This window comes from Chelonoidis abingdonii, chromosome 22 (assembly GCF_003597395.2).
Source record: "Chelonoidis abingdonii isolate Lonesome George chromosome 22, CheloAbing_2.0, whole genome shotgun sequence".
Classification (NCBI taxonomy): Eukaryota; Metazoa; Chordata; order Testudines; family Testudinidae; genus Chelonoidis; species Chelonoidis abingdonii.
In genome coordinates, this window is record NC_133790.1 from 4,082,420 (window position 1) to 4,109,724 (window position 27,305).

At 42.3% G+C, this 27,305-nt stretch overlaps 2 protein-coding genes across 7 annotated transcripts in view; one reads left to right on the forward strand and one right to left on the reverse strand.

The window, feature by feature from the left end:
* The first annotated feature begins 317 nt into the window (after positions 1-317).
* On the forward strand, positions 318-23,136 carry FOXN4 (forkhead box N4). 3 transcript variants are annotated; one of them, XM_032805443.2, is made up of 10 exons: positions 318-580; positions 1,463-1,551; positions 13,571-13,731; positions 14,519-14,634; positions 14,733-14,846; positions 16,338-16,465; positions 16,969-17,065; positions 17,958-18,165; positions 19,787-20,167; positions 21,760-23,136. In XM_032805443.2, exons 2-10 carry the CDS (start codon positions 1,466-1,468, stop codon positions 21,900-21,902), a joined length of 1,434 nt encoding a protein of 477 aa, XP_032661334.1. In that variant the 5' UTR covers positions 318-580; positions 1,463-1,465; the 3' UTR covers positions 21,903-23,136. The 3 variants fall into 3 exon arrangements, with proteins under 3 accessions (XP_032661334.1, XP_032661333.1, XP_032661335.1); XM_032805442.2 differs by having other exon boundaries at positions 21,003-21,841; XM_032805444.2 differs by lacking the exons at positions 318-580; positions 1,463-1,551 and adding an exon at positions 2,370-2,458 and having other exon boundaries at positions 21,003-21,841.
* A 2,233-nt stretch (positions 23,137-25,369) lies between these two features.
* The window catches only part of ACACB (acetyl-CoA carboxylase beta), a 67,859-nt gene continuing 65,923 nt past the window's right edge, over positions 25,370-27,305 (reverse strand). For all 4 annotated transcript variants that reach the window (XR_012654733.1, XM_032805413.1, XM_075059993.1 and 1 more), the window contains one exon: positions 25,370-27,114. Coding sequence is in view for 3 of the 4 variants with exons in the window: in XM_032805413.1 (XP_032661304.1) it covers positions 26,910-27,114 (205 nt within the window). In the remaining variant the exon portion in view is untranslated. The remainder of the gene's footprint in view (positions 27,115-27,305) is intronic.

The following is a 27,305-nucleotide window of genomic DNA, read 5'->3' on the forward strand; positions in this document are numbered from 1 at the left end:
CCCCCGAAAGGGGTGCTGAAGTGGCGCCCTGTTGCATTTGCCCCTTCTCTCGCCCACCACCCCACTCAAAAGCAAGAGACCGTTTGTTTTAAAAAACAATTTAATGTTGGCTGTGTCTAAAACCGAAATGCCTTCTTAGCACCCTCCCCCTCTTTTTTTCCAACTAGGGATGGTAATTTTAATGCCCTATTACACATTTTGCAATAGGTTTTTTAATTTTAATGTTCTCCCTTCCCTCCCAACTCAGTCGCCGGGTGCATCCGAAGGAAGGTTAAATGCTATAAAAGATTAGAGAGCACAACCGCTGGCCACGAACAACTCCTGGAGGGGCTGGCAATCCGGGGGCGGGAATGAGATGGGGACTCGGTGCTCCTGGGGTTGAGAAATGCTGCAGTCCCCTTGACCCTGCCCTGTGACTGACCTTGCAAAGCAACTCACTCGCCCTGTGCGCATGCTCCGGGTTGGACAGCTCCTGAGAGGGAAATTTAAAAACGGTTTGGAGACAGAAACTGCAGCCAAATTACAAAGAGCGAGATCCCTTTAGACCAGAGAAGTGCAGCAGCCGCAGATCTCACTCCAGGTACCATCCTGCAAAGTTTGCTTTGCTACAGTTGTGCAATTAGCACATTTCACTTTCCTGTAAGCACATAGGATGTAATCTACAAGTTCCTATTGAGAAATATGTGGAGATAATGTTTAGATGTTGTTTAGTTCATGGAGGTTGCAAGCTTTTTCTGAAAACTTGGGTCAGTCTTACTGGCACATGTAGTTTTTATTTTTTTCCTCACTCAGCCTTAGCTGTACTTTTAGAACAGAAGTGTTGCAGTTAGTTACTTTTGGGGGCAAATTGTATGACTGAACCTTTCCTTCTCTTTCTGCTAAAATGATCTCATTCATTGCCACAGCTGCTTGTATTATGGAGTGAATGTTTTTAAATGACTCTGCAGTCACCCAGATTTTTTTTAAATTTGTGTCTTCACATCAATTCTTTAGCAGATTTTTTTCTGGTAATAACATAGATGTACTTAAAATATTAGCCATTGTCATTTTTTAATTAATTTTCCTAGTTTAAATTTTTAAATTAGTTTTCCTAAATTTTAAATTGTCAGGTCATATGATTTTGTTTAGTATATAAAAACTGACACACAACTGTTTTCCTAATTTGGTTGGTATTCAGTTCACACAACTGAGATGCCTGTAATGGATTCATTTGACCCTCCCATTTATTACATCAGTTATATATTCTGCATTACGTTCTCCTTTGCCTTTCTAAAATATTTAGACATTTTATAGCCTAAGTAAAACATTGCTCTTAAAAGTGATAGGAAATGTGCCAACAATAATTATGTCTTACATTCCAGGTTTTTTCATTTGGATTTTTAAAAATTTTCCTCCATACTGCTGAAATGCTGGATAGCTACTTCATACCTATATGATTTTTTTTTTGTTGTCTTCCCCACAGGAGATGATAGAAAGTGACATTACATCCATGATGCCAGGAATCATTAGAAATTCAGGGCAAAATCATCACCCGTTGCCACAGGAATACAGGTGAGGAATTTATCCATTTATAAAGAGGTGTTGCATCCTCATGGCCCATTAGATGACTTTAACAGTTACGTATGTTTCTAAATAAATTCAGATATTCCAGAAATCCTATTTAATGAAGAAGCTAATTACATTTGGCGCTTGTCTTTAAAATAAATTTTCTCTTTGCTGACTGCTTGTAGCATACCATGTGTTCAGAAACACCCTGGCTTAAAATGTTTTGATAGTAAATCATAGTCAATGCAAATATGTTCAAAGCCTGGTGTGAACTTCTGGTATAGTCTGTGCGCTATGTGATTTGCCAGACTATGATACTCTTGTAAAATAGTAATGATTTAAAAGCCCCCTTTCATGTAGCATTTTCAGTTGATAGAAAGCAGTCAGGAAAAACAGGAGTCATGTTCAACTAGCACTTGGGAAGGTCCTAGTTAAAATAAATATTTGCTTTAGTTCCCAAATGCATTCAGATGCCAAACTACTTATAATATGAACAGGAACAAACTTGGGTTTGCTGACAACCTTTAGCAAGTCGGCATTTATTTACCTATACCAACACTTACCCCTTTAGAATTTAAAAAAAATCTTTTTTCTTAGAAGTCACGGGACGGTTATGCATGAATTACAGTGCTTTGGGTTAAGTTCAGCTTCATCTTGTCACATGAGGTGATGTTTTATGAAATACATTATAGCATGTGAATCAGTGCAGCAAAGCGAAGAGAGTTTTCTGTTGGTTTGTTTTGAAATGCTGAGTGGGTGACTCTCACAGCCAGTGGGTGTTTTCAGCATTTCCTTGGGTAAAAGTGGGCAGCCGTATGTGTTCCCTCTCTATTCAAAATGCAAACACTGCCCTGCAGCTTCTTTCAGCGCAACAAGTGATTTGTTATACTGGGTGAAGCCACTATGGAGAAAGGTTTGTGAAACCCTGTTTTGCTGTTTATTAAAGCACTGTTGGCTCTAGGCATTTGGTCGGTTATGTAAATATTGGTAAAGAAATGTTTCAGTTGTTCAGGAAGAGTGTGGGTGACCTGTGGATGCTCAACTGTAAATCAGTATTAGCTCCCTGAAGCATATAGCACCATAACAAAGACCTTTCATGTGGGGAGGATTCTTTAATTCATAGTAACAAAACAAAAAAAACCACCCAAAAAACATTTTGATGCAGGATATAGTTTATTTTACTTTTAGGACACACTGACAGAGTATCTTAGTTTACTTGGTGATCAAGCAGGTTTTAAAACTGCTTTTAGTTATTTATTATATATTCTTAAGTTCTAATCACTAAAGTTGTTTTTAACTAGTTTGTGATTTTTTTTTTAAATTTTTTCTGAGTTATGTGACCTTATTTACAAGTACAAACTTCTGATAAAAATGCATCAGATCTGAGCTACACTGCAAATGTGGAACAGTATTTGTCCTGCTTCATGAGAAAACACTTTGGATTATGTAAAAGAAAATCTTTTAGACTGAATGATTTTAAGAAAAGAATAGACCTGTCAAATTCTATCAGCTCTGTTTACTCTCCTGCTGTCACCACAGTCCAAGACTGGAACCCACAGTTCTGAGTTCTCCATGGGGGAGCAGCAGGGCTCTGCAGAGTAGGAAATGGCCTCCAATTAGTGAGTGGGAGGTTGGGACTATGCTGAGAAGACCCTTCTGTCTCACTTAGGATCTTTCAATTGGACAGTTGCACTTTGAGGAGACCAGGCTTTCCAGGAAGGGTAAAGAAGAGAACAGTCAGAGGGAGAGAGACAGGAATGAAAGGCAGTAACTACAAAGAATTGTACATGTGGTTTATAGAGAATGTGCGCCCGTGTGGTTTAAAGGTCAGATATGAAACTTTACAAGGTTTTCCTTGTTTTAAAAAAATCACTTTGGTGGACTTTGAGACCTTGTGGACCAAAGCATATTTAAATGAGAGATAGTGGATGGAGTGGCGATATGGACTGCATTACTCAGCCAAATCCAGACAAGGACAGACTTGAATGATGGTTTCAGATACATATTTTTGCACAGATTCAATAGTGCAACATAAAACACCATCCTTGCTAAGTGCCATCGCCTACACCCTCAACTCCTCCCTCCTGAGGGATGTAGCTACCTGCCTACTTTGCATAAAAGGATGCATTTCCAACTCGTCCATAGAAAACATTGTTGTCTCTAACCCTTAAAGGTTAACCCCTTAATGGTAGCAGGGACATACACTTTTATTGACTGTAGCCAATATTTTAGGGTATGCTAAAGCTGTAGAGGAGCTTGCTGAGACTGGCATACCCTGAACATGTTGCTCTTACTAATTCATTTTTTAAGATTAAACTGATTTCAGTGTAAATATTGTATTTTTCAAAACTGAAACAGGTGACAAGTTTATAATGCAATGGAGTATCTGTGGGTGATCCGGTACTGAGCTAAGTAAATTATAGGTTCCGAGTCAAAGCCTATTAAAGCAATGGAAAGACTCCCCTTGATGTCAGTGGGCTGTAGAGCAGGCCCTTGAGGAGTAAAGTGATTCAGCTTACGAGTGCTGTGGTCTCTAAGAATATTCTTTTTGGTAGAATTTTACAACATGGAGCTTGTATTAGATCTTCCAGGATCTACCATTTATAGCTGTGTACATGAAAAGCAGCAGATGCTGTGGGTCCTGATAGCACAGGATAGAATCAGACTTGTACCTCTCCAGGCAAGAGTTTAGCCACATAAGTCCCCTTGTGGTTGGTAGTCATTGCGTAACTGCAATATCACATAATCTTTGACCCTTTTGGGGGGGCATCCCCTACGATTGCAATAACATCAGTGGAAGTTGAGGGCATAACTACCACGTTAGCAGTTAATGAGGCCCATTTCACTCAGCTCATTTGGGATTAGTCAAAGTGCATAATGTACAGCACTGAGGCTAACAAAGTAAAACAGAATGGCAACTTTGGAACTATAAGGAGCCATTGAGCCAAATGTTCATACAGTGAAACAACTTTACACAACAGAAATTTTAAAAGTTCCTAAATAAGTATTGATCCCAAACACAGGAGTGGTTATTTATTTGCTAAACAATGCTCTATTTCCAAATCAGCATGTAGGCAAAACTATGCATTTTCCCCAAAAATCAATTGATTGGAGATTCAGTAGACCCACTTGTGGGGAGGTATGGGGAATATGGTGATCAAATAATATAAGGGACATCTCTCAAAATACATACTGAATTAGTCTAACTTTTATAACAGCTTAAATCTAAATTGATTTGACCATAGAACCAACTGTCCCCAGAGGACTCCGGTGTCTTATATTATGGGTGTGATTCTGCACTGCAGTCTGTCTGCATTTACAGAGTAGCAGGCAAAACTCCCAGTGTTGGCTGTGGAAGTTTCCTCAGAAATGACTGTGGAGCTAGTCCAAATACTGTAATCCAGGTTTTAACACCTCCTACTGAAGGTCTCAATTGATTTTAACTGCCATTTCAAAAAGCCATACATATTTTCACAGAGAAAGTACATATTTGTTAAGGGTGGGACATTAACAAAAGTCATAAAATTCACTATTAAGAAATATTCAACATTCTTGCTCATGTTTGACTCCTTTTGTTTTTAAAATATAGCAGCAGCATACTGGGTTTGGCTAATCACTAAACTCTTGTTACAGGGTGGTTACAGTGACATTACTAAAATGCTGTGTTTGGACCATGTGCCTCTAGAATTAGAAGGGAATGCAAGAGTAATTCATCTGGCCTAACCAGCATTTATGCAAATGCAAATTTAAAAGAGTCAAAGCAACATACTTGGGTAGTGGTATAGCCAGGAATACTGTTAAAAGAGTCACTAACTAAAATGAAATGTCACTTTTCTAGCTTAAGGAATCACCTTACAAATAGTCAATAGAGCTAGTTAGGTAAATAAACTACTGTCTGTAGCTTATCACTTTGTGTAAAGGTTGTGGACTTTCAGTGTAATGTAGTATAACAGCATCCACACTTTCCCCTATTTCGGATTTATTAGAGCAGCCTTGTACAATATTTTTTGAAGGACTTGCAATGCAGGTATAAAGTCACTATTCATATTAGGTTAGAACTAAGGGTTTAAATAGGTAGCTCTTAGCCAAAAGGTATTTAAATAGTCACAAAGCACTGACTATAGGAGTAAAAAATATCTACTTTACTTGCGTCATATACTGGGTGAAGCACATCCTCAATAAATAAATCCTTAGTGTTACAGGAATGTAAATGTGCACAAAATTATCACAGGAGCATTAACCCATTAGATATCCTGGCTAAATTCCAACAGATGTAATTACGTATTTCCAACATAAACTCCCCCCACAGATACCTCAGTTCCTATCCTAAATGGTTATGTAGTCTGGCTTTGTTCTGATAGGCCCTGATTCAGCAAGAGATTTAGGCATGTTTGTAGTCCCACTGAAAGCAAGGAGATGGAGAGTTATGCACATGCTTAAATAACTTGCTGAGTTGGAGCCATAAACAGCTGTTATGTTCCATTCCAGAGATAGCTGCACTTCAGTGGTGGAGAAAGGGCCTTGTCTACTGCTTGTATATCAGTTTGTTTGTAAAATATTTTGTGACAAGGTGCTTGTAAGGAACGACTACTGTCTGTCTGGAAGTCAGGCTACAACATGAGCAAACCAAGTTTGGAATTTGGAGCTGTGAGGAGCAATCTCGATTTAAATATTTTCAATATTCATCATTGGGGACAGTCAGGATCTGGGAGTTTGCACTAAAATAAAACATTCTGCAGCTAAAAGGTTACAAATACATAATTAATACAACAGTAGTTGTTCCTGAAGAGAATTGCAGTGTCCATTCCCTTGACACCGTGATGTGGCTGAGGGATTTTATCACATTAGTTGCTTAAAAAAAAAAAAGAGAGAGAGAGAGACTGGCTTCCTAAAAACATGTCAAACGCAGGGTGCTGAGAATTGATTTAAGTGGATTAAATCAGGCAGTTCCTGAAATTTACTAATCAATGTAAATTAAAAACAATGGCCCTTGTTCCTCAAATTATTTTGCATATACAAAATTCTTACTTCTAGCTCTGCCAGTCTATAGGCTCCATCCTGCAAAGTTCCAAGACCCCTCAGCGTTCAATGAAATCAGTATAGAGGGCCCTGTACCTCTCACAGGAGGGGCTTGGCACCTAGTTCAAGACCCGGGGCAGAAAATGAATTTGGTTTAGCGTTCTGTTATCACAAGAAGTTTCAAATACTCGTGGCACAGAACACTTATCTTTTTATCTATAAAGCTCTCCTATATCCCCCGTGAGGTGGAATGCTTGGATCCCCAAGGCAGTGAGTAATACTGCTGACTTAGGTCAACCCAGCTACGTCGCTCAGGGGTGTGAACAATCCACAACCCGGAGCAGCATAGTTAAGCCAACCTAACCTCTCGTGTAGAGAGCACTAGGTCAACGGAAGAGTTCTTCTGTCAACCAAACTACTGCCTCATGGGAGGTGGATTACTTAGGGCGACAGGAAAACCCCACCCATCAAAATAGGTAGTGTCTAAGCTGAAGTGCTGCAGGTGCAGTGTTTCAGGTGTACACAAACCCATGGTCATTTACACCTGTGCAAGGGGAATTTAGCATGGTAGCATTCTACACTCGGTTGGCACTGGAGTACAAGATGCAGGGCAAAGGGAAGTCAGTCCAATGTTAGTAACCAGGAGATAAAACAAGGGAGATCCCAGTGAAAACGAGCCAAACAGTTGTAGTTCACAGCCAGCAGCTATTAACAGTTTGCACAGCACCATCTATATAGGGCCAGATTCTGCCACCCTTCTTTACGCCAAGTAGAAGCCACATTTTCTTCCATGGAAGAACTTGCAGAGTAAGGTGCTACGCAACATGAGTCATTTTGGCAGAACAGCATCCATAGCAAGGAAAGATTGTTGCATAGAGCACAGCAGGGAGTCAACAGCTACGGATTCACATCCCAGCTCTGTGATTGACTTCCTGTGAGACTTGGGCAATCATGCAACTCATTTATGGCTCAGTTCTTCCCCCCCCCCCCCGATATTGATCTACTTCCATGAGGCACTGTGAAACTTAATTGAAAGGTAGAAACCATTTTGATAGCCGTTAAGGTACATCTACCAGAGGCTAAGCATCTTTGTTCAAGGTCTTTGAAGAGTTTTGTCCTTTTATCTTAACTACTGTAAGAAAAAGGAAAAGTGAAACAGCAACATTGCACACAGTGATCAGGTTTTTGGTTTTTTCCCCAAAGCCCCGTTTCATTTAACGCCATGCAGGGGGAGTCAGTTATTTTTGTCAAGGTCCAGATTTCTTGGTCAAGGTCCAGATTCCAGATAAAATAATAAAACAAAACAAGTAAATAAACAGATTTCAGGGTCCCTTCAAAAGCATCTGGTGGTCGGATTTGGCCCACGGTCTGCCCATTGACTACCCCCGATGCTGGGGTTCCTAAATTGTGGTTGATGGAGCACTTGGTGGTGGTCCAGGGAGAGCTGTCTGGTCTCTCAGACTAGCTGAACTTATTTGCAGGAGACCCAGAAATGAGAAGAGATGCTGGGAACAAGAAGGAGCAAGCCCCCCTCATTGCCTGGATGTAGGGGGCACTGAATCCTATGTAAGAGACACAGGAGAAGCTGGATTTGTTGTCAGAGACCCAAGCCAGCCATTAGCAGGAGAGGAACTTCCAAAGGAACAGTGGGGGGTGGGGGAGGAGAGAGATGCTTGTGCTGCATGGGAGACAGGAATCAAGTGGCAAGGAAGCATTTGCAGGGGTAAAGGAGGAAAAGGGGAAAGAAGAACAGAACAGATAAAGTGAGGAGCAGACTGTGACTAATTAACTCATTTTTTAAATGACGGAACGTTTCCTGCATTGGAGACAGCTAAAAATATGTAAGCAATTGGTGCAATTGCCTAAGGGATGTTTGCAATCACAAACGAGAAGGGAAGTTCTCTTTGTGACCACAACGTGAGGGGAGGTTTCCATGAGAGCCTCTATGACACTACCACCTACACTGAGAAAAATGTTTGAGAACAGCTGCCTAAGAATTTACCACTTTCCTAGCCCATCCCTAACCTTCAAATCTGAGCTTAATGACCCCAGCCTGAGCATTTTGCTTACAAGCCAGGCTGCCTTTATACAGCCTTAGGGCAGTACAAACAAAAAAAACACCCGTAAGTTCTCCAGGACAGAGCTCAGTGTGCTCCCTTGGCAACAGCTGCCATCTTGAACTGAAACTGCTTTCCAAAAACGGAGGGCTTCCCAGCAAGCAAGCTGGCAGACTCCTTAGACATTTTCAGTACGTATGCGTTGGGTATACTCCATCGGTATTTAAATTCATCTGAACCATATGTACCTGGGCTGTACAAACACACAGGAAGATGTGGGCATTTACCATTAATTTAAGACAAAAAGGGGAAGAAGGATACAGTGGAGATATACAAAACAGATAGTTTTGTATGTGTGTTATAGCTATATAGGTTGTAAGCTGGGGTGTGGGGGGGCGCACGGGATTACACCGGTGGAAGAAGGTTGAACTCCATAAGAAGATAAATTGCCAGTTAGCCACTATTATGCATGGTTTAACTAAAGCAGATGGTTTGATTTGCATTTTTTTCCCCTATGAGTCAAAGACACACCCAGAACCCATCTACCGTTAGATGTGTTGAATTTATATTGCACAGTATATTTGTACATTTAAAAACCCCAGTGACAGGACAGCTCTCCCTATGTAAATCTTTTTAAAAAGGTCTGATCTCTCATTGCCTGGATCCGGTTACTGTGAAATGTGAAGTATTGAAGTGACTTGAAGTCACTACTGCTGAAATTTACATTTGTTTTGAAGACAACTCAAAGAATAATCACTTTGTGCCGCATGTATTTTTGGTCACCTGCTTAGATTCTACTATTTTACTGAACTATTAACATTTGTTAGAATATTTGTCAGTCTGTTTAAAAAGATAGTTGCAAGAGAGTATGTCAAAGTTGTTTAATTGAACAAAACAGAGGTCTGTTTTGATTTGATTTGATGGGAAGTATAAAGTCAAATTCAGACTAGAAGCCTATGCCAGGATGGAGGGCGGTAAAATAAGCTCCCTCACAAGAAGAACATTTAGTTTTACAAATGGATCGAGGTGCTCTATTTCACTGTACCCTTGTATCTGCTTTAAAATGGGGCAGAGTGACTGATAGATGATCTTTAAAAGTAAATCAGATCTTTAAAATATGGCCTATATGCCCCTCCCTGTCTCTGTCAGCGGAGGTACAGGCCTATGCCCAATCCACAGAATCACAGACCAGCGTGCAGTGTAATAAGGATGCTGTATAAAAGGAAAGATGTTCTTCATGTTATAGTAGGAAGGAGAATCTCGAGCTTCCTACTGGTCAGTCAGCACCCTATTCAGGCTGTTTGCAGTTAAGGTTTCTGACAGCATCTAACCACACAAAGTGGATTACTAATCATTTAGGCTTCTAGAAAGAGCTGGATGGATCCACTTAACGTTAACATAAAGCAAAGGAATTCATCAGTTTTCCAAAGAGATAAACGTAGAGAGGTTATTGTGCAAATATGGCTTCTGTAGTCCTCCCCTTCGGAGCTGTTTAGCCCATGCTGTGGAGTGGAGAGAGGGCATGTGGCAGATTCATTTCCTGACAGGAGGCGTGTGCAGTGGGTTTTGACCCTCACCGCCCATCTGACCCCATTATTTGTTGAAGGAGCTGACTTGTCTGGAAGGACTGGCAGGGACCAAGGTGCCAGATGGCATGTGTGTGTCTGTGTGTGTGTTGTGTGTTGGCTGTCATTCAGCCAGATTAATGTGAAGTTTGTAAAAAGGAGGAGGGAAAAAACAATTAAGCAAGAATGCCAAAAACAATGGAGGCCACGTGCCACTGGGCAACAGTCGTTTGCAACACAATGGGTTATCGGCTTACAATGACTGGGTCCAACTGTTGCAAACGACATGAGCCTGCCCAGTTTTCAAATCATTTAATGCTCTTGTTTACTTACAACCCAGCCAATGGCTAAGTAGGGAGAGTGGTCACCTGATGTTCTTTTTATGCATTTAAGTCCCAGGCCTCACAAAATAACTGAACAGTGGTAACCATGGCAATGCTAATTATTGCACTATGACTACAGTAGGAGAAAGAAACCAGGGTAGGCTCGGAGGAGGATTTGAAGAGGTTTTTGGCCAGAATTTGAGCTTGGGCTTCTGCTTATTTTGTGTTTTAAAATTTTTGTGCAAACAAATAAAGTTCTGCTTTAGAGATCTACTGGGTAGTCAAGTTTTGGGAACTTTTGAACTGCTGAAAATCTTGACTAGAAAAAGCTAAAATCTCAGTAGCCTTTTGGGCTGAAACACACTGCTGTTCTGGCATGTTATGTTAAGCTGATTTAGACTCATGTAAAACATACAAGATGCTTCAGCAGAAATCCGATTTACTCACTGCCTCTATCACCATTTGACAATGGATGCACATTAGTGCTGAGCATCTGGCTTTTTAAAAGGTCACTTGTTTACTATATAATGTTTTCAGTTAGGGTGTTTTAAAAAGAGAATCTACAATCTCAGGCTAACCTGTGTTCTTCCAAAATAGAAACATGTTACCAGTGGCTGAATCTGTGCAGTCCTTACTCAAGGCTATGTAGAGATATCCTCCTTACATATGTGAAGCAGTGCCTCACTCCTTGAGGAGTCCCTCTGACTTCCTCAGCACTATTCAACATGAGTAACAATCCCACAGTCTGGACATCGGTTTGTAATCATTTTAACTCAGTGGCAGCTCTGAACTGAGTAAGAACTTTTGCAGTTTAGCCCTCCATGTTAGTGTGTTTTTTTGCTTTTTATGTTGTGCATTCCTTTATCAGCAGTAATACAAAGCTGATCGTGCCTTTCTAACAGCACAGCATGTGCAAGCGGGGTAAAATGTACAGAAATTAGATTTCTAAATGGAACTTTTCACCAAGAGAAGTCTGGCCTGGTTTTTCATTGGCTTTATCAGTTAAGATACCCTGCATTTATGGTCAAACTCTTACAATCTGAAGATTTAGCACATCAAAGACTGTTTTAAAAAATTAAGTTGATCTCACCAAGGACTGAATGGAGGAGATCTGCACTTCATCCCACAATCTACAGATTTTGCTTTAAAGTGAAGATTGTGTTATGAGGGCTTCAGAAACCAGCATATGTTCCGTTTAAGGAAGGGCTATATCTGAATTTTTGTTATAACCTGAACAGGATTCAATTCTGAATACAATATTTCATGCCCTGTGACAACAAAGCACACCAAGCTGAGAGCCAGCCTTCTGGTCTTCCTGGATATGGCTGGTTTTAATCTAACCTACTCTAATGTAGTTTTGTTCGTTGCAGTTACTGTACTGTTGAGGATATAAAGCCTTTGCTCCACAAATCAGCAGGGGTTGGGGGTGCTATTGCAGAAGTATGTTCAGCTCTTGGAGCAGGAGCACTTTACCCCAGCCTCGCATGGGCTGGAAGTGCTATGGAAAGAGTATGGATGTGGGACAGGCGGTTGGGGGCAAATGGAGATGCATTTTGCATCTCTGTCAAACAGCTCCCCTGCAGTGATTTTCTGACAGAGACTGGGAGTGATTGCAGGAGGGGCCAAGGTAGGTGAGGTAACATCTTTTATTGGACCCACTTCCGTTGGTGGAAGGTGCAAGCTTTTGTACTGTACTTCTGCTGCAGTCAGGACTTTGCAGCCAGAGAGAAGGTCCCCACAGTACAGAGCCTTTGAAGGTGGGATTCGCATCACACCCCAGCTCCCAACACCAACAAAAACCTCTCTCCTTTGGAAACGTGGACATCAACATGATACAGTAGCTGGAAGAAGCTCCTTCAGACTGTTAAAGGGCCCACTAAGTAAAGGCAGTTGAGGGTGCAGGTGCTGAAATTCCTCATTAGTCTTAGCTGGATTTCAGACTTAATGGAATACTATCAGGTTAAAAATCCTATTTTAAACCATGGAGTGTCCTTAGGTTACTGCAATCACTGTGTGTGCGCACGCATTGGGCCGGGGGGGGAGGCATCAATTTCAGTTTTGTTTCTAGGCAGTTTCCCCTTTCCTGGTTTTCACACACTGGCACAGTGCTGCATTGTTTGGTTTGCAGATGCTGCAGAGGAGTGTGGATTTGGAATTAAAATAAAGTTCATGGAAACAGTTCCATTAAAAAAACTTGTTTTTACAAAATCTTATTCTCAGCCAAAGTTGCCCTCACAGTGTCCACCTGGAAACGGACAGATACACTTGAAAGATCTCATGCTAGCTGATTTTTTAAGTTTCTCAGAGTGGTTAGAACATTATGAATCTACTGCTCCCCCTCCCCGCCACAGTTTTAAAGTAATTTTTGACATAAGTACTGAAAAGGAGTGATTGTTTTGTCCTTAGTTATCAATTCTAAAGAGCCTTAAGCACATACTTTCAGCACAGGAATAGTCCCACTTAAGTCAATTTTCCATTACCCATATTCTGTGTGGGTTATTTTAAATTAAAGTATTTTTTTTAGTATGCCAAACTGTACTTTTTTTAAAGCAACAAGTGCTCCTAGACTGATAACGTTTACAGCACGGGCTGAATGTTGACAGCCACTTTAACCTCTGAAAAGCAGCATTTCAGATGGAAACACCAGCAGCACTTGGAGTACAGTGCTGCTGCTTTGCCCGCAGTGCTAATGCCCTTCTCTCCCTTTCGTGCAAAAATATACTTTTCATAATGTTCAGCTGACCACTCTATTGTTCTACAGGAAGATCTTGACAGAACAGTCTCCTAAATTGGTCCTGGTTCAAAATAGAAACACTTCAAAGCCTGCTAAATAAAATGTTACCTCTTACAAAGGGACATTTGGAGGCATTATGAATGGGAGACAGGGCTTGAACCAAAAATTCACATCATGAGCTTTGGATCCACATCCCAACTTTGTAACTCAGACCCACATCTACTGTTAACTTGCATTAGGCTGGGCCCCCAAGACATCCTCCTTACCCACAGACAATCTAGCAGAATCTTTGTGGTCTTTGCTAACATCTCACCTTGTTCCCTACAGACTCTTGGCTTCCGCCCCCTGCCAGTTGAGTGAAGACCTTCCAAGTGACTTGCAGTCCTTGTCATGGCTGACCTCTGTTGATGTTCCTCGCTTACAACAGATGGCTAGTGGAAGAATGGACTTCAGCATCAGCTCTCAGGAGTCAATACTGCAGGAGACAGGTAACTTTCCCTGCTGTTAACTGACAAATAATAATAATAAAGAGACAAAATGCTCTGCAACTAGCTTTCTTGTTTGTAACTTTTCACAGTAAGTACAGTAGATTTCACTCTCTGCCAGAAGCACTACATCCTGTTGCCTTCTGTGACAAGAGATACCCCCTATATATATATTTTTTTCTAAGATGCAATATGTACTAGGGGTTAGAACAAAGATTGAAGAATTTGGACTTGACTTTATGCCCAGCTCAGCCTCATTGTGTGACCTTGGTGCAAGGACTTCGTTTTCAGTTCTCAGTATCTCTGGAAATGGTCATTTATCTCTATGCCTTTGTTTCAGCATCACTAAAGAGAAAATAATTTACCAATCCTGCAGCTGTGCACTTCATACAGCCTCTCAGTTAATGGTCACCAAACTTCTCCTTAGTCTCAACATTACGTCAGCAAACATGCCTATTTGTGTTCACTTTATGGAACAATTTATGCCATTAGATTATAAAACCGTTTGGGGCAAAGATTTTAATTCAGTATAATTTACCCTTTGTAAAATGCCACTTACATTAATGACACTACAAAATCATTAGAAAGCTGTCGCCTAACACCCCAGCAGCAACTGCTCTCAGTGGCGTCTGATATCACCCTTGCAGTCTGCAGTGTGTTTTGAGTTCAGTCTTATTTCCATGGAGCCTAATCAGATTTGAAATAAGGCTTTAAAAATAAATAGCAGCTACGTTTTCAGAGATGTAGTTTTGTGTGGGTGCATTCATCATATGTGCTTTTTCATGAATAGGTCCTATGCCAGGTAATATGCATGCAACAGGTGCTCCAGGAGCAATGATTCAGGTGCAGGCCAGTCTGCCACAGGGAATTCTGGGACTGAATACTATTACATCGCATGGAGCAAACGTAAGAGCTGACCTGAGTGGGTTAATGGTCATTGCACTATTTCCCAAGGAAAGATGTTTGACTATAGGACCGACACTTTTGTCTTTTCATCCCAATAGATGAGCCAGTACACAGTCGGAGGGCAGCCATCTCCTAGTTTACAGTCACAGCACCTGCTTTTCTCTGCGCCTCATTCACAGCAAGTGTTTGCCATCACACAGAATGCGCAACAGGTACTATTATTTGCTATGTGGCCTGCGTCTCAGAGTAGCTGTACAGACCAGATTTGCAGGCTCTTGCACAGACCTACAGATATTCTGCACCAAAGTAAATAGCTGAGCTAAAATCGCCTTGAATCCCCCTAACCTAATCTCCGTGCATGTGCCTTTTAGAGTCAGGTTCTAAAATGCCAGTTCTAGGAACCCTTCACAAGGAAAAACACCACTGCCTCCCCTACCACTGGTGACGTGCCATAGAAACTCAGCATTGGGAGTGTTCATTTTCCAGAACCAGTAATCAGCTGCTTATTCCAACTAGGTTATCACTACACAGTCCCCCCCAAATTGGAAGAAAACTTAGTCTATTTGTGTGTCATTTTATAGGGGGAGGGACAGCTCAGTGGTTTGAGCATTGGCCTGCTAAACCCAGGGTTATGAACTCAGTCCTTGAGGAGGCCACTTAGGGATCTGGGGCAAAAATCAGTACTTGGTCCTGCTAGTGAAGGCAGGGGGCTGGACTCAATGATCTTTTGGGGTCCCTTCCAGTTGTATGAGATAGGTATATCTCCATATATTATTATTACCCACCCTCAGCCAGCTTCCTGACAACTCTGCTCACTGCAACAGCAATGCCCAGGGTCTGGAAGAGTACCTCACCAGTCCACAGCTGCAGCTTTTGGGGAGAATTCCATTACGGCCCTCTCCCCTCACGTCCCTCTGAGAGGCCAAGGACAGAGTGGAAACAGAGACAGAGCTGCTCTCATTCCATCCCTCTCCTCAGCTCAGGTCTGCTTTGCAGCCAGGAGCAGACTGCACCAGCACAACACACCCAGATCTACTGTGGATATTTAAAAAAACAAAACCCAAAAACAAACAAACAAAAACCCCCCACCTTAGTCAATCTCCAGAGCTTCAGGACAGTATTTTACCAATGCTAGATTACTCAAAAATGTGATGAACCTGAGGTGGGGCAGGGACAGCCTGGGATGGAGCTGTGACAATGTCACGAATTACAAACAAATTATTTGATAATAGCATTCAGATGAGCAAGAGCCTTGTGTGCTACTGTATAGTGAACCGGAACTGGGAAGCTTTCAGTATGTTCATTTTAATGATGTCCTGTAATTTGGTGTCTGAATCAATTAGAGTCTAAACAGCATAGAAGGTGTCTCCCTTGCAAAAGAGGAAGGGGGTTTGCACGGGACGGAGGATTTCATTATGAGAAAGGATGGAACTTGTTTCAAACTCGTCGTGTCCTTTAGTCCGCTCTTGGCTTCACTGACTGTGAGACGGGAGATTCTAACCAATCTCTTCAAAGCACAGGAGTCTGTTTGAGGAAGTCTTTCCTTTCTACCTGTACTGTGTGGAATGTGATCTTTTTGGGGAGCTTTTGTTTCTCATCAGTACAAAGCCAGAAATAACACATGATGAGAGAGAGAGAGTGTGTGTGTGTGTGTGTGTGATGCTGATTCTTCTGACAGTTTTCCCTCTTTCTTCTGAATACAGTGTAACCCAGCTGCAATATACAATGCATCCTATGGACCCCATCCTCAATATTCTCAACCTCGCCTTGCCCCTCACACTGCTCAGGAAATCCATCCAAAACATTATCCCAAGCCAATCTACTCCTACAGGTGAGTGGAGAACAAGCTGGGCTATTGCTTCCAGCCTGCATTTGGCTTGGTTATAAATGTATCATGCTTGGCACAGCAAAAACTCCGTTTCCTTTCCTAGCACAAACGTGATTTACTTTTCCCATGATCTTGACAGAAGCCTTCTCTGGAGAGGCAAATCCGCATAACTCCTCCAACAGCACTCTGCTGTTCTGTCCAGGTTGTTAGTGTAGTTAGTAACAGTGGAAAGACCTTGACAAGTTAATTCCCTTCCAGCAGAACAGAGGTGGAGTAACAGCACCAAAGAGCTTGGTTCTCAAGATTTCATTATCTCTTTTGAACCCTTAAACACGGAAGCTGGGTAATGTTAGTGTAGAGCTGATGAGACCCCGAGTGCAGTGGGAAGTGACTGTTCACACGGGCAAAGGTGGGTGTCAGGTTGCTAGGTAAAGAGGAGGAGATTATGGGCCAAGACACACAGTCTGAAGCGGGAACTGCTTTTATCTTCTCTCTCTTTCTTCCAGCTGCTTGATTGCAATGGCATTAAAGAACAGTAAAACGGGCAGCCTCCCAGTGAGTGAGATCTATGGCTTCATGAAGGAGCACTTCCCCTACTTTAAGGTAAGGAATCAATAAGCTTTTACAACGGAAGGGAACAAAACAGGCCTAGCCACTTGCCATTGCATTCGATCTGTAGCATCTCAACACAGTGTACCAAAAACAACCACCCCAGACACCCACGCGTCTCCCCTGCTTTACCCTGGCTGCATTTTAATTCCGGAGTCACACGATGTCTAGGGGAGCTGGCTATTTATGCATAAGCCTCTGGGCATAAACAGAGAAAACAGCCTGCCCACAACAGATGGCACCATGACATCATCCTCCTTCCATCCCCTCCTTGGGCTGTCCCCAAAAGCAAGAACACCCTGGTCCCCAAGAGAAGGTGGCCTCAAGAAACACCATCCCTGGTAGCCTTGGAGCCTCCCTCAGATCCTCCTAGGTTTTTACATGGGGTCTATTGCTGTGACATGTAAGGCCTGGTATCTCCCCCCTACCCTCAAACAAAATGTGTCCAGTTCCACAAACTCTGCCTTGGGCAGACCCATGCATGTAGCAAGTTCCACAGCCAGTTGTCTTCCCCTGAAAATATCCTGCTGCCTCCAGGCCTCCACAGATCAAGTCTAGGGCCTGTCAACAGCACAGCCTCAGCTGAGCGCACCTGACAGAAGGGTAGAGGGCCTAGGGAGAGGGGCTGTCTCAGAAGTAAGTTGGACCCAAACTGATTTATTTACATTGACACCAAGGCCTTGAACTGTGCTTGGAAGCTAGTGCAGCCCAGAGCCTTGTGACGTACAAAAACATGCAGCATAAGGAGGCCTGGTGTGATACGCTGAAAGCTACTTGTATTGCTAAGCGGGTGGGCAACCTGCTGTGATATGCAGGGCCAGTGAGAGTCCCCCCCCAGTCTCCTCACCGCAGCAGCTTATTTGAACAACAAACTTCTGCCCTCCAGACAGCGCCCGATGGTTGGAAGAACTCTGTGCGCCATAACCTCTCCCTGAACAAGTGCTTTGAGAAAGTGGAGAATAAAATGAGTGGCACCTCACGCAAAGGCTGCCTGTGGGCCCTCAACCCTGCTAAGATTGACAAGATGGAAGAAGAGATGCAGAAATGGAAGAGGAAGGACTTGGCTGCTATTCACAGGAGCATGGCCAATCCAGGTAGACTGTGTAGAAGAGTCACAGTAAACAGTTTGACCAGTCACACACAAATTGTTATACAGTTATCCAGAGCAGGGCTTGGGAAAGGAGGGAAAACGTTTCAGAGGACAGAGTCGCTCTCTGGGGCTTGTTGCACGTAGGCGGCTGCCAAGGATGTTGGTTTGGGTAGCTGAGTGATTGGGGAAGCAGTGCATCATGCTCTTTTGGCACACTCCAGGAGTGTTTATTATTGGCCTAAAAACGAAACAGGTTTCTCAGGATTCTAGCATAAAAACACAGGCCTGGGTTTGCTGGACTAGTGCCTTCCGTGTGAAATAGTCAGTGCTGGCATCGGAACTGAGCCATGGGAGCACAGGAGAGGCAGAGAATTTTTGTTATTGTATTTTTTGATTCAGGACTTTATCCTAAAGCTTGCCGTGCTTCCTAAATTCCCCTGCCTCTGACCCTTCCAGCCCTGATCCAACCCGCCCCCCAGGCACTGACTCATGTTCCCAGCTGCTGCCTCTCCCTGCCCTTCGCTATCTGGTCATCACTCCCCTCACCTCTCCTCGGAGCGTCGTCTAGTGATTAATGCTTGGCAATGAAAGCCAGAACTCCTGTCTTTTATATCCAGCTGTGCCTCTAACATGGTGAGATTTTGGGCAAACCAGACTTCAGCTCACTAGCCCTCGGACTACTCACCTGTAAAATGGGTGCGCTCCCTCCCACCTAGCACAATGGATGGGAGGCGGAATTCATGCTGTACAAGGCTTTGAGATCATCTGGTGGAAGATGTTAAATTACCAACAATATTTTCTATTCTAAGCCCTGACTCCCATTTTCGCAAGATACTCCAGTCACTTTTATCTTGAGACAGTAACCATTAATCTTAATAGGGCATGCCAGCTCTCTCAGACTCAGGTCAGATCCAAGATAATTATCTTCTGACCCAGTCTTTAGACATTCTAGACAAGTTCCACTGCCTCTGATGGTCAGTGCTATAGAGCATTGCATTTTAAACACCACATTTCATGCCTATTATTTTGCAGAATTATTGAGATTTTTATTCATGCTCCAAGATTTCCCCATTTTTATAACAAACAGCGTATCTGTTAAGCTCTTAGTAGCATGGCAGTGGCTGAAACCAAACCTGACCTTTCCTGGGAAGTCTGGAACGTGTGATCAGAATGACATAACGTTTTATTTTTGACTGAAGAGTTTAAAAACAAAGTAGTATTGAAGCTATCATGTGGCTGTCCTTAAAACATACTTAAGATGTAAAGACAAGTTCAGCAAATCCTCAGTCCGATTAAAATTCCCTGATCTCTATCAACAAGGAGCTCAATGTAGGTCTGCCCCATGTGGTTTGAAGAGTGTTAGCCTGACTGTCCTGGTAAATATGCCAGGGTTTTCTTGGCCTGATCATAAGACATCAAAGAGAAGACCTGTGTATGGAAGGGAGGGAGGAGTGGAGGTGGCAAGAGGTAACTGTCCAGCTCTAGAACTGTATTTCTGCAGCGTCTCTCTATTTACTGCTGAAAAGCAAAGCATGCATTGCAAACCCTCAGCTGCCTCAGGGACCTACTAGCCCTGCTCACACCATGGTAGACGTGTGTGCTCAGTTGCTTGTTTTCCCATACAGAGGAATTAGACAAACTAATCACTGACAGACCTGAGAACTGCAGGCGGTCTAGTAAATCGGCAGAATCCGAAGTGTCCACACTGACCCGCATGACTGCAGCCCAAGGCCGAATCTCCATCTCCAAGCTGCAGCCCCAGCCCATGACGCTCTCTCTGCAGTCCATACCACTGCATCACCAGATCCAGACCCAGGCTCACATAGCCCCGGACTCACCGGCACCTGCCCAGACACCTCCTCTCCATACTCTGCCTGACATGAGCCAGAGTCCGCTTCCTCATCACCCAATGAGCCGCGCACCCGCAGACTTCCTGAATGTGACGGCAGATATGAACAGCGAAGTGGATGCTCTTGATCCAAGCATCATGGATTTTGCACTACAAGGTAAGGGGAAGCTGGATGGGAGCAGTGTATTAGAGAGAGAGAGAGTGTGAGAGAGAGTGTGAGTCCTAGTTATGGAGACACTGTACATATAAAACACATCCTGGTCCAGTAGGACATACTGGGCTCACCTCCGCTGAAATACTGCAAGATTGGGCTGAAATAGAAGATCAGAATTCTATCTGGAATACTATGGTTTATGTACATTGAATTTCCCTACATGCTTCAGTATAATTTAGCCCAGTGGTGCAGTGTCCAGGGAAGATCAGGTGTGCATGTGGGAGGGGCAGGGGTGGAGGAGGGTTGGCTTAATGGTTCAAGAAAAGGACCATGTTCATGGCCAGTCCGAGAACCTGCCTAGAACAGGATCTCCCGAGTTCTAATCTTAGCTCGGACAATGACTCCCCCCTTGTGGCCGGGGGCAAGTCGCAGCTTCTGTGCCACAGTTTCCCCACCTGCAAAAAGGAGCACTTCACCTCCCACGGTTGTTGTGAAGATTAGCTGCATCATGTCCATGCAGCACAGCAGGAGAGAAGAGGGCTATATAAATACTCTCATTACGGGTGAAGAATACGTTTTAAGCAAATTGGGAGGGGCAGGAAAGATAGCTGTGGACTGACCAGCTGAATCCATATTATTCCTGCTATTCTGAAGGCCTTTGTACCACAAAACCAAAAACCTTGTCGCTCACAAGCATCATCCTATGACTGAGTAGAAATTAAAACCTTTCAGCTAAGATAATTAAACAAACAGTTACTCTTAAGACCATTGTATACCCTAAACCCAGCCCATGACAGGTCAAAACTGTAACAGGACTGAATTTATCATCTTTTAAAAGGAAATATATGGGAAGAAATGAAAGACGACAGCTTCAATCTAGATACCTTAGGTGCCTTCAGCAACTCCCCTCTCCAGCTCTCAGACTGTGACCTGGGCATCGCTGGCCTCACCCCCGTCTCGAGTGGTAGTGATTATTCCTTCTCAGACTTACAGGTCACAGGCCTCTACACTACTTACGCCACATTGGATAACGTAGCCTCATCACAGTACATGAATGGTCAAGGCAACAAGCCCATTGCTCTACTTTAAGATTCACACATGCGAGGACCTAAGTAACTTGTTACAGGCCTATTCCCTTTGAGGCCTTAGGATAGGATCTGAAAGCTAGAAAGCAGCTCCTTCCGCAGACCCCTGCATCGTGCAAGGTATTTACCAGAACTCTCAGCGTGATGCCAAAATGTATCAAGCCAGTACTAGCATGGGGTTTGTGAACACATCTCCCTCGTCATCTTCACTGAGATCAAAGAGGATTTTGGCTGTTGTGATACAAGAAAGGGGAGCTGACAAAACGGAGCGTGGAATGCATCAGTTAGGAAAAACTTTACTAGAACAATTCACGCACTAGTCATATTATGTTTAAACGTAATCCAATCCTCAGAACTAATGTCGTGTGCAGGAGTGGCACGCAGATTCCATTTGACCACAACATACAACAAGAGCCAATGCACCAGCTCACTGCTCCAGTGGACCGAGTCAGAGATTCCGAGAACCACCTGACCTTATGTATTTGTTTCTTTTTTTTTTTTTTTTCAAAGAGCCAAATAACCGCAGCCATCAAACAAACGGATATCGCATGCCTTTTCTGGAAATTCTTGCAATGCCAACACCTTTCGATGTAACTGTCTTTAAATGTATTCTTGGAGGAGGGAGTAGGGTGGGAAGGAGGCTTCAAGCATAAATTTTTTAAATCAAACCCACAATTTTTACCTAGGGCTTAATAAAACAGGAGGGTGGGTGGCTGACCACGTGGAGGAGGTAGTAGGGCTGAATTATTAAACTGATCACTGGAGTGGAATTTTAGGAATGACATTTATCTTAGGCTTGAAAAAAAAATTAGATTTGTTACAATAGTTCCTGTGTATTGTGCTTCTGTTGAGTCTTGTGCTAGGCAGTATTACTATTTGTAAATTTATTTATATTTATTGTCATGAAGAGAAAAGAAATTATGTAAACTGACCACTGTTCAGTTTTTTTTAAATGCAGTAACTATTTGCATGAACTAAATTATTCATAATCACAAATGCAACACCTTATTTTAAATCACTTTTGTAGTACTTTGGTTTCATTTTGAAAGCTGAATTTAAACAAGCACTTTTGATACTGTGAAACACCTTTAAAAAAAAAGTCAGACCAAATTTTTTTTTTAACTGTACAGTACCAATTCATAATTGTCTTTTTTCCTAATTAACCTAAGCAAAATTGATTCTCACCATGCATTTTTTTGGTAAACTTTTGAAAACTAATACGTATTTGGTAACGTTTTAAAATTGGATTTGAAGAAAGTTCAAACTACGAGTGATGTAAAGCAAGTTGTAAGAATTACACTTATATGCAGTGTTTAGGTTTTTGTACATTTAAATATGACATTTAAGTAATATTTATTATTATTTTTTGTTTTTGCTTATCACTGTGCCTCGATAACAATTTTACACTTCCTTATAATTGTACCAACATTGTACCGGCTTAGATTCAGACAAAAAACTCTTCCCTACACTAAATTATGACTAAGAATGTTTTGAAGCAGAAAAGGCGCCACTAATTTTTCAGTACACAGATTTAAACAAGAAAAAAATAAAACAGCCAGCCTTTGTTAAATTCTATATACTGATACTCTGGGAAGATGTAGAATGCAGGATCTTATCCCACTGCAATGTCCAGTGGTACTTTCTTGTTGAAAATCAACATTGTAAAAATGAGATGTGATAATGTCTTATGAGTATATATCTTTTCAATTATGCACATAAGTAATAACCTCTTCTAAAATGGCATGATGCTCCATGTCATAATTTATTGTTTACTCAAGTCCCATTTAGAAAGAAAATAATGTGGACATTGATCATTTGATGTGAGTGGTATCATTTAAGATGTTTTAAATTTTTTAATAAATATTTCTTAGTGCTAACCCTGGGTTATTCTAGATGGACTGTGTTAAAATTAGTCAGGTGTACATAAAGTCATGTTCAAAGGGTACTTTGCAGCTAAGCGTTAAAAAGCATCTGAATATTACCTGGTGGAGAATGGTTTTATCCAATTTAATAATGCAGTAAGCTCAGAAAATGTTGATCTTTGATGTACTGTGTACTAAGTTTGCTGCAAATGACTAGAAACTTCTCTTGAAGATGAGACTGTACATTATCTAGAAAGAGCCACCACTATAGGAAAAACAGTCGTGTCCCTCATTTCTACTATCTACACAAATTAAAACAGTTTACTACTATACAGCGCCTTTCATCAAACGTCACACATAAAATTATGCCTTGAAACCTACCATGACATCCCTTGGAATCACTCTCATGTTACAGCTCGGAAGAGAGGGGCACAGAGAGCTGAGTGGCTTGTTCTAGGTCGTTCAGCAAGCCAAGCCATTTGTGCAGAACCTGGAATAGAATCCAGGAGTCCTGGCTCCTAGTCGCCTGCTCTCTTCAGATGGTAGGGTTACAAAACAGGCTAAGCAGTTGAACCTATTTCAGGAAAATTCTAAATAGAAATAGATATAAATCTGTTGCTTTTTCCTCCTCTTCTCCCTGCCCCCCAATTCAAGCCTCCCTTGAGAATAACACTTTTAAAAGGTGCATCATGTACTTTCCTGCACAACCCACTTGCTGTGGAGAATCTTTGCATCTAAACTCACCTGCAGCCACTGATGTTCGTGTAGTTCCACTTCTCACAAAAGAAGTCCCGCCAACCCATTGTGTATGAAAACAGATCTTAAAAAGATGAGCCATTGAAATCAGGTTACATTGGAAGGGGCTGAACATTACTACCTCTGGACCATTCTTTGAGGGCCTGTGTGAAAGTCACTGCCTCATCCCCCTCCTCAAGTGTCACTGGCTGCCCAACATTTTAGCAAAATGGCTCCTGAGATCATGATGGAACTAGGTTCACATTCCTGAAAGGCCATTCAGGCTCCAACCTCAGCTTCCTCTTCACCTCCCTGTGCCTCAGCCAATCCACCTGGAAGAGACAGGTGACGTCAGAACTTCTCTGCAAATCAGATGCTGTATTTAACAGGTGCCCCAGGGTTAGTAAAGTGACAAGGAAGGTTTTGGATTGGGGCAAGGGGTGGGGGAAAACAGGGTTTATGTTACAGAGCATCACACAGACCACTGTTGCCATGTTACTTACCCAAGGTCTGGTCACCATGTAGTCCCTTCTCCGGATGGTTCAGAGGACACTAGCTGAACGTCACTCTGGTGTTTTCTGCAGCAGTTTTAACAGCAGCAAGTTTTTTATCCAGTAAAAGGCCTATGCACCCTATACTTCCCTACAAGTCTTTCAAACATACTCCTACTATCTTCAAAAATCCCAGACATACAGTATTTCATACAAATAGTATTCAGTTTTCATTAAGAGACAGGGTTGATGAGCGTAACTAGCTAAGTCGCCACAATAAAGTATCAAGTGTGCACAGTAACATGTGCTATTGGCTTTCACTGGTTTTAAATAGGCTTTGACATTGCATTGGTGGTGATGGAACAGGGTGCATCCCTAAATTTGGTGCAGTGGAGGGCATTCCATCATGCATGGGCTTTGCAAATATTCATGTTTTAAGAGATTTTATTTTGTAAGATTACTGGAAACTATAGCTAGTTTAATAGCAGATGTCTTCATTCTCATAGGTTACATACAGAGTAATCTAAAAGAATCATTTACTCTTTGGTCTGTCCCTACCCAAGCTATCCCAGAATGCCCTTTTTGAAAAAATTGCTCAATTAGTGCCCAAGTGTTGCAGTGCAGGCCCCAGGCCATGCATCATCAAATGATGTTCCTGCAAAATACCCAATCCACCCAGGTAGAAAAGGGTGGAAAAGAAAAAAGAACCAGCTACATGACTGAGACAGATTGGCTAGAGCATCCTTGTTTCCCGACCTCACTCTAACATAATCGGGTTAGAAAGAACCACAGCCGGGCATTTCCACACTATAACAGCAGCCGCTGGAAACCATAAAGGTAACCAGCTAGGGACTGCTCACCCGTGGCAGAGCAGGGATTTGTGTATGAACACATTGCTCCAGGAAAGCGAGCTCCATACCACATGGTGGCAGATGTTTCTGCTCTGCACATTTAATGCAATGAGATGATACAGATCATGGAAACTCTGCATTTAGAACAAAGGCAAAGAAACAGAAGTCAGAGAATCCTCCCTGAAAACTGTCATCATTTTATTTGGAGCAGTTGGGCTGGATTTCCCAATTCTCCTTCCATACAGTGAGTTTTGTTAACAACACATCCTCTTCTCTCTGACAAAACTCGTGCAGGTGTAACACCTTTTAAATCAAGGAGCTTTTAAAGTCTCTCCTGCTGCTCGCTTCTCAATAAAATACATAATACATTCTTTTTGGAAAAACCTCACCACTGGCATTGCATATAGTAAGTTGTTTCATCACATTCCCTAGCCCACTGTGTATACAGCTGTCCTGTGCGTCTTTGGTTTTGTCATTATTTGGTTTCAAATCAAGTGACGGATCTGTAACATTGCCAAATAATGGCTTTTACACTGTTTTAAACCAGGTAACCAATTTTATTCCCGTAAGGCCATATCTAAGAGCCGTAAGGCCGTATCTTAGTCTTATGATTAAAGATTACAGTGAGACATGGTACATATATTGTCATGAGGTTATGCAACCCAGGATAGTCGAAAGATATACGTGACCTGAGGATTTATTTTTAAAATGGCAAAAGGGTGGATCACCACTATTCTGCAGTTACATTAGGCAAATGGATTTGTTAAATGCTACCACAATAGAACAAGGGACAGTAAGATCTAAATCATTGCTTTTACTAAACAGTTTGAAGTGTGTGATGTGTTACCCTAATTCACGAGGTCAGGTTAATCACTGACAAGGTCAGGTCTACATGTGCTCTCCCTCCCCACTCCAAATAGAGTGTGGGTGGGTGGGAGGGAAAGCAGGTGCAGACACTGAAATAATTCCAAGGAATTCCAATATGAAATGGAAGGGGACACCAACTAAAGAAGAGATGGAAAATTCAACTGCCCCTTTTCATTCCCTTGTTAGAACTGGGGCTGTTTAACAAATCCTGCACTGACAACTGTGTTAACAGCTGCAAACTTGGTGTCCTGACTACAAATAAAAAGAAAGAGACAAGTTGAAATGTATGGCTCTGTCAAAACCTTTCCTCGAATCCCTGACCACGTTCCAAGAATTATTTCATAATCACCTCCACTAGACACTGCCATAGCAGGGGAATAAAGAGGCTCTCCAATGGTTTTCTAGTGGTTAGTGTGAATGTTTTTCCAACACACAGTTTTCTCTTATTCATTAAAAATAACATTTTCTTATTATGCTGGCAGATGGTCAGCAACAATAAACATTAGTACAAAAATAGTTCTCTTTCTGGCTATTATACAGAGTTTGATTTCTACTCCCAGCTCCATTCATTCTAATGAAATGGAAGTCACAAAAATGACCCTGGGGCCCATCCCTACCGGCTTTGTGCTGGAGACAAGGTCAATTTGGGTTGAATTTAAATCCCACAAAAATGTCACTGTAATGGATTTGTTTTTTTAAATTGTCCCCACAAGTCCAAGATGAACACGGTGTTCACAGAAAGACTATTTTCATGACTGAAAATGCAACGATGGCATCATTTACTGAGAGACATCAGTAGAGTCTAAAGCTTCAACACTAGGTTTGAATACATGCAGGCAAGAAGACATCTGGTCTCAAAGGAGTGGTTTCTCTCTGTGCGCTTCCTTGTCTACAGCGATTGTTCCTGGCACCCCCACCTGCGGCCTCTCTGTCAAGAAGCGGGGAGGATTATCCATGGTAGATAAGAGACGAGTGATCTGGGCCCTCTGTGCACGGGTGATGTGCTGAGTCAAGTGAATCATGCAGTCCAGGGCCACCTCTGGGTTTGCTTGAACCAAGCTACAGTGGACACAGGAAAGGAAGGAGGAGGGTGGCATCATTTAATTACTGGTAGAGAGCCAGGCATTGTGCATGGACACACAGAAAGACAGCTTCTGCTCTAAAGATCTTATAATCTAAGCAACAACCATCCAGTGCCTCCTACACACTATACTCAAACTGTGATAAAATCATCTATTGTGGCCATTTAT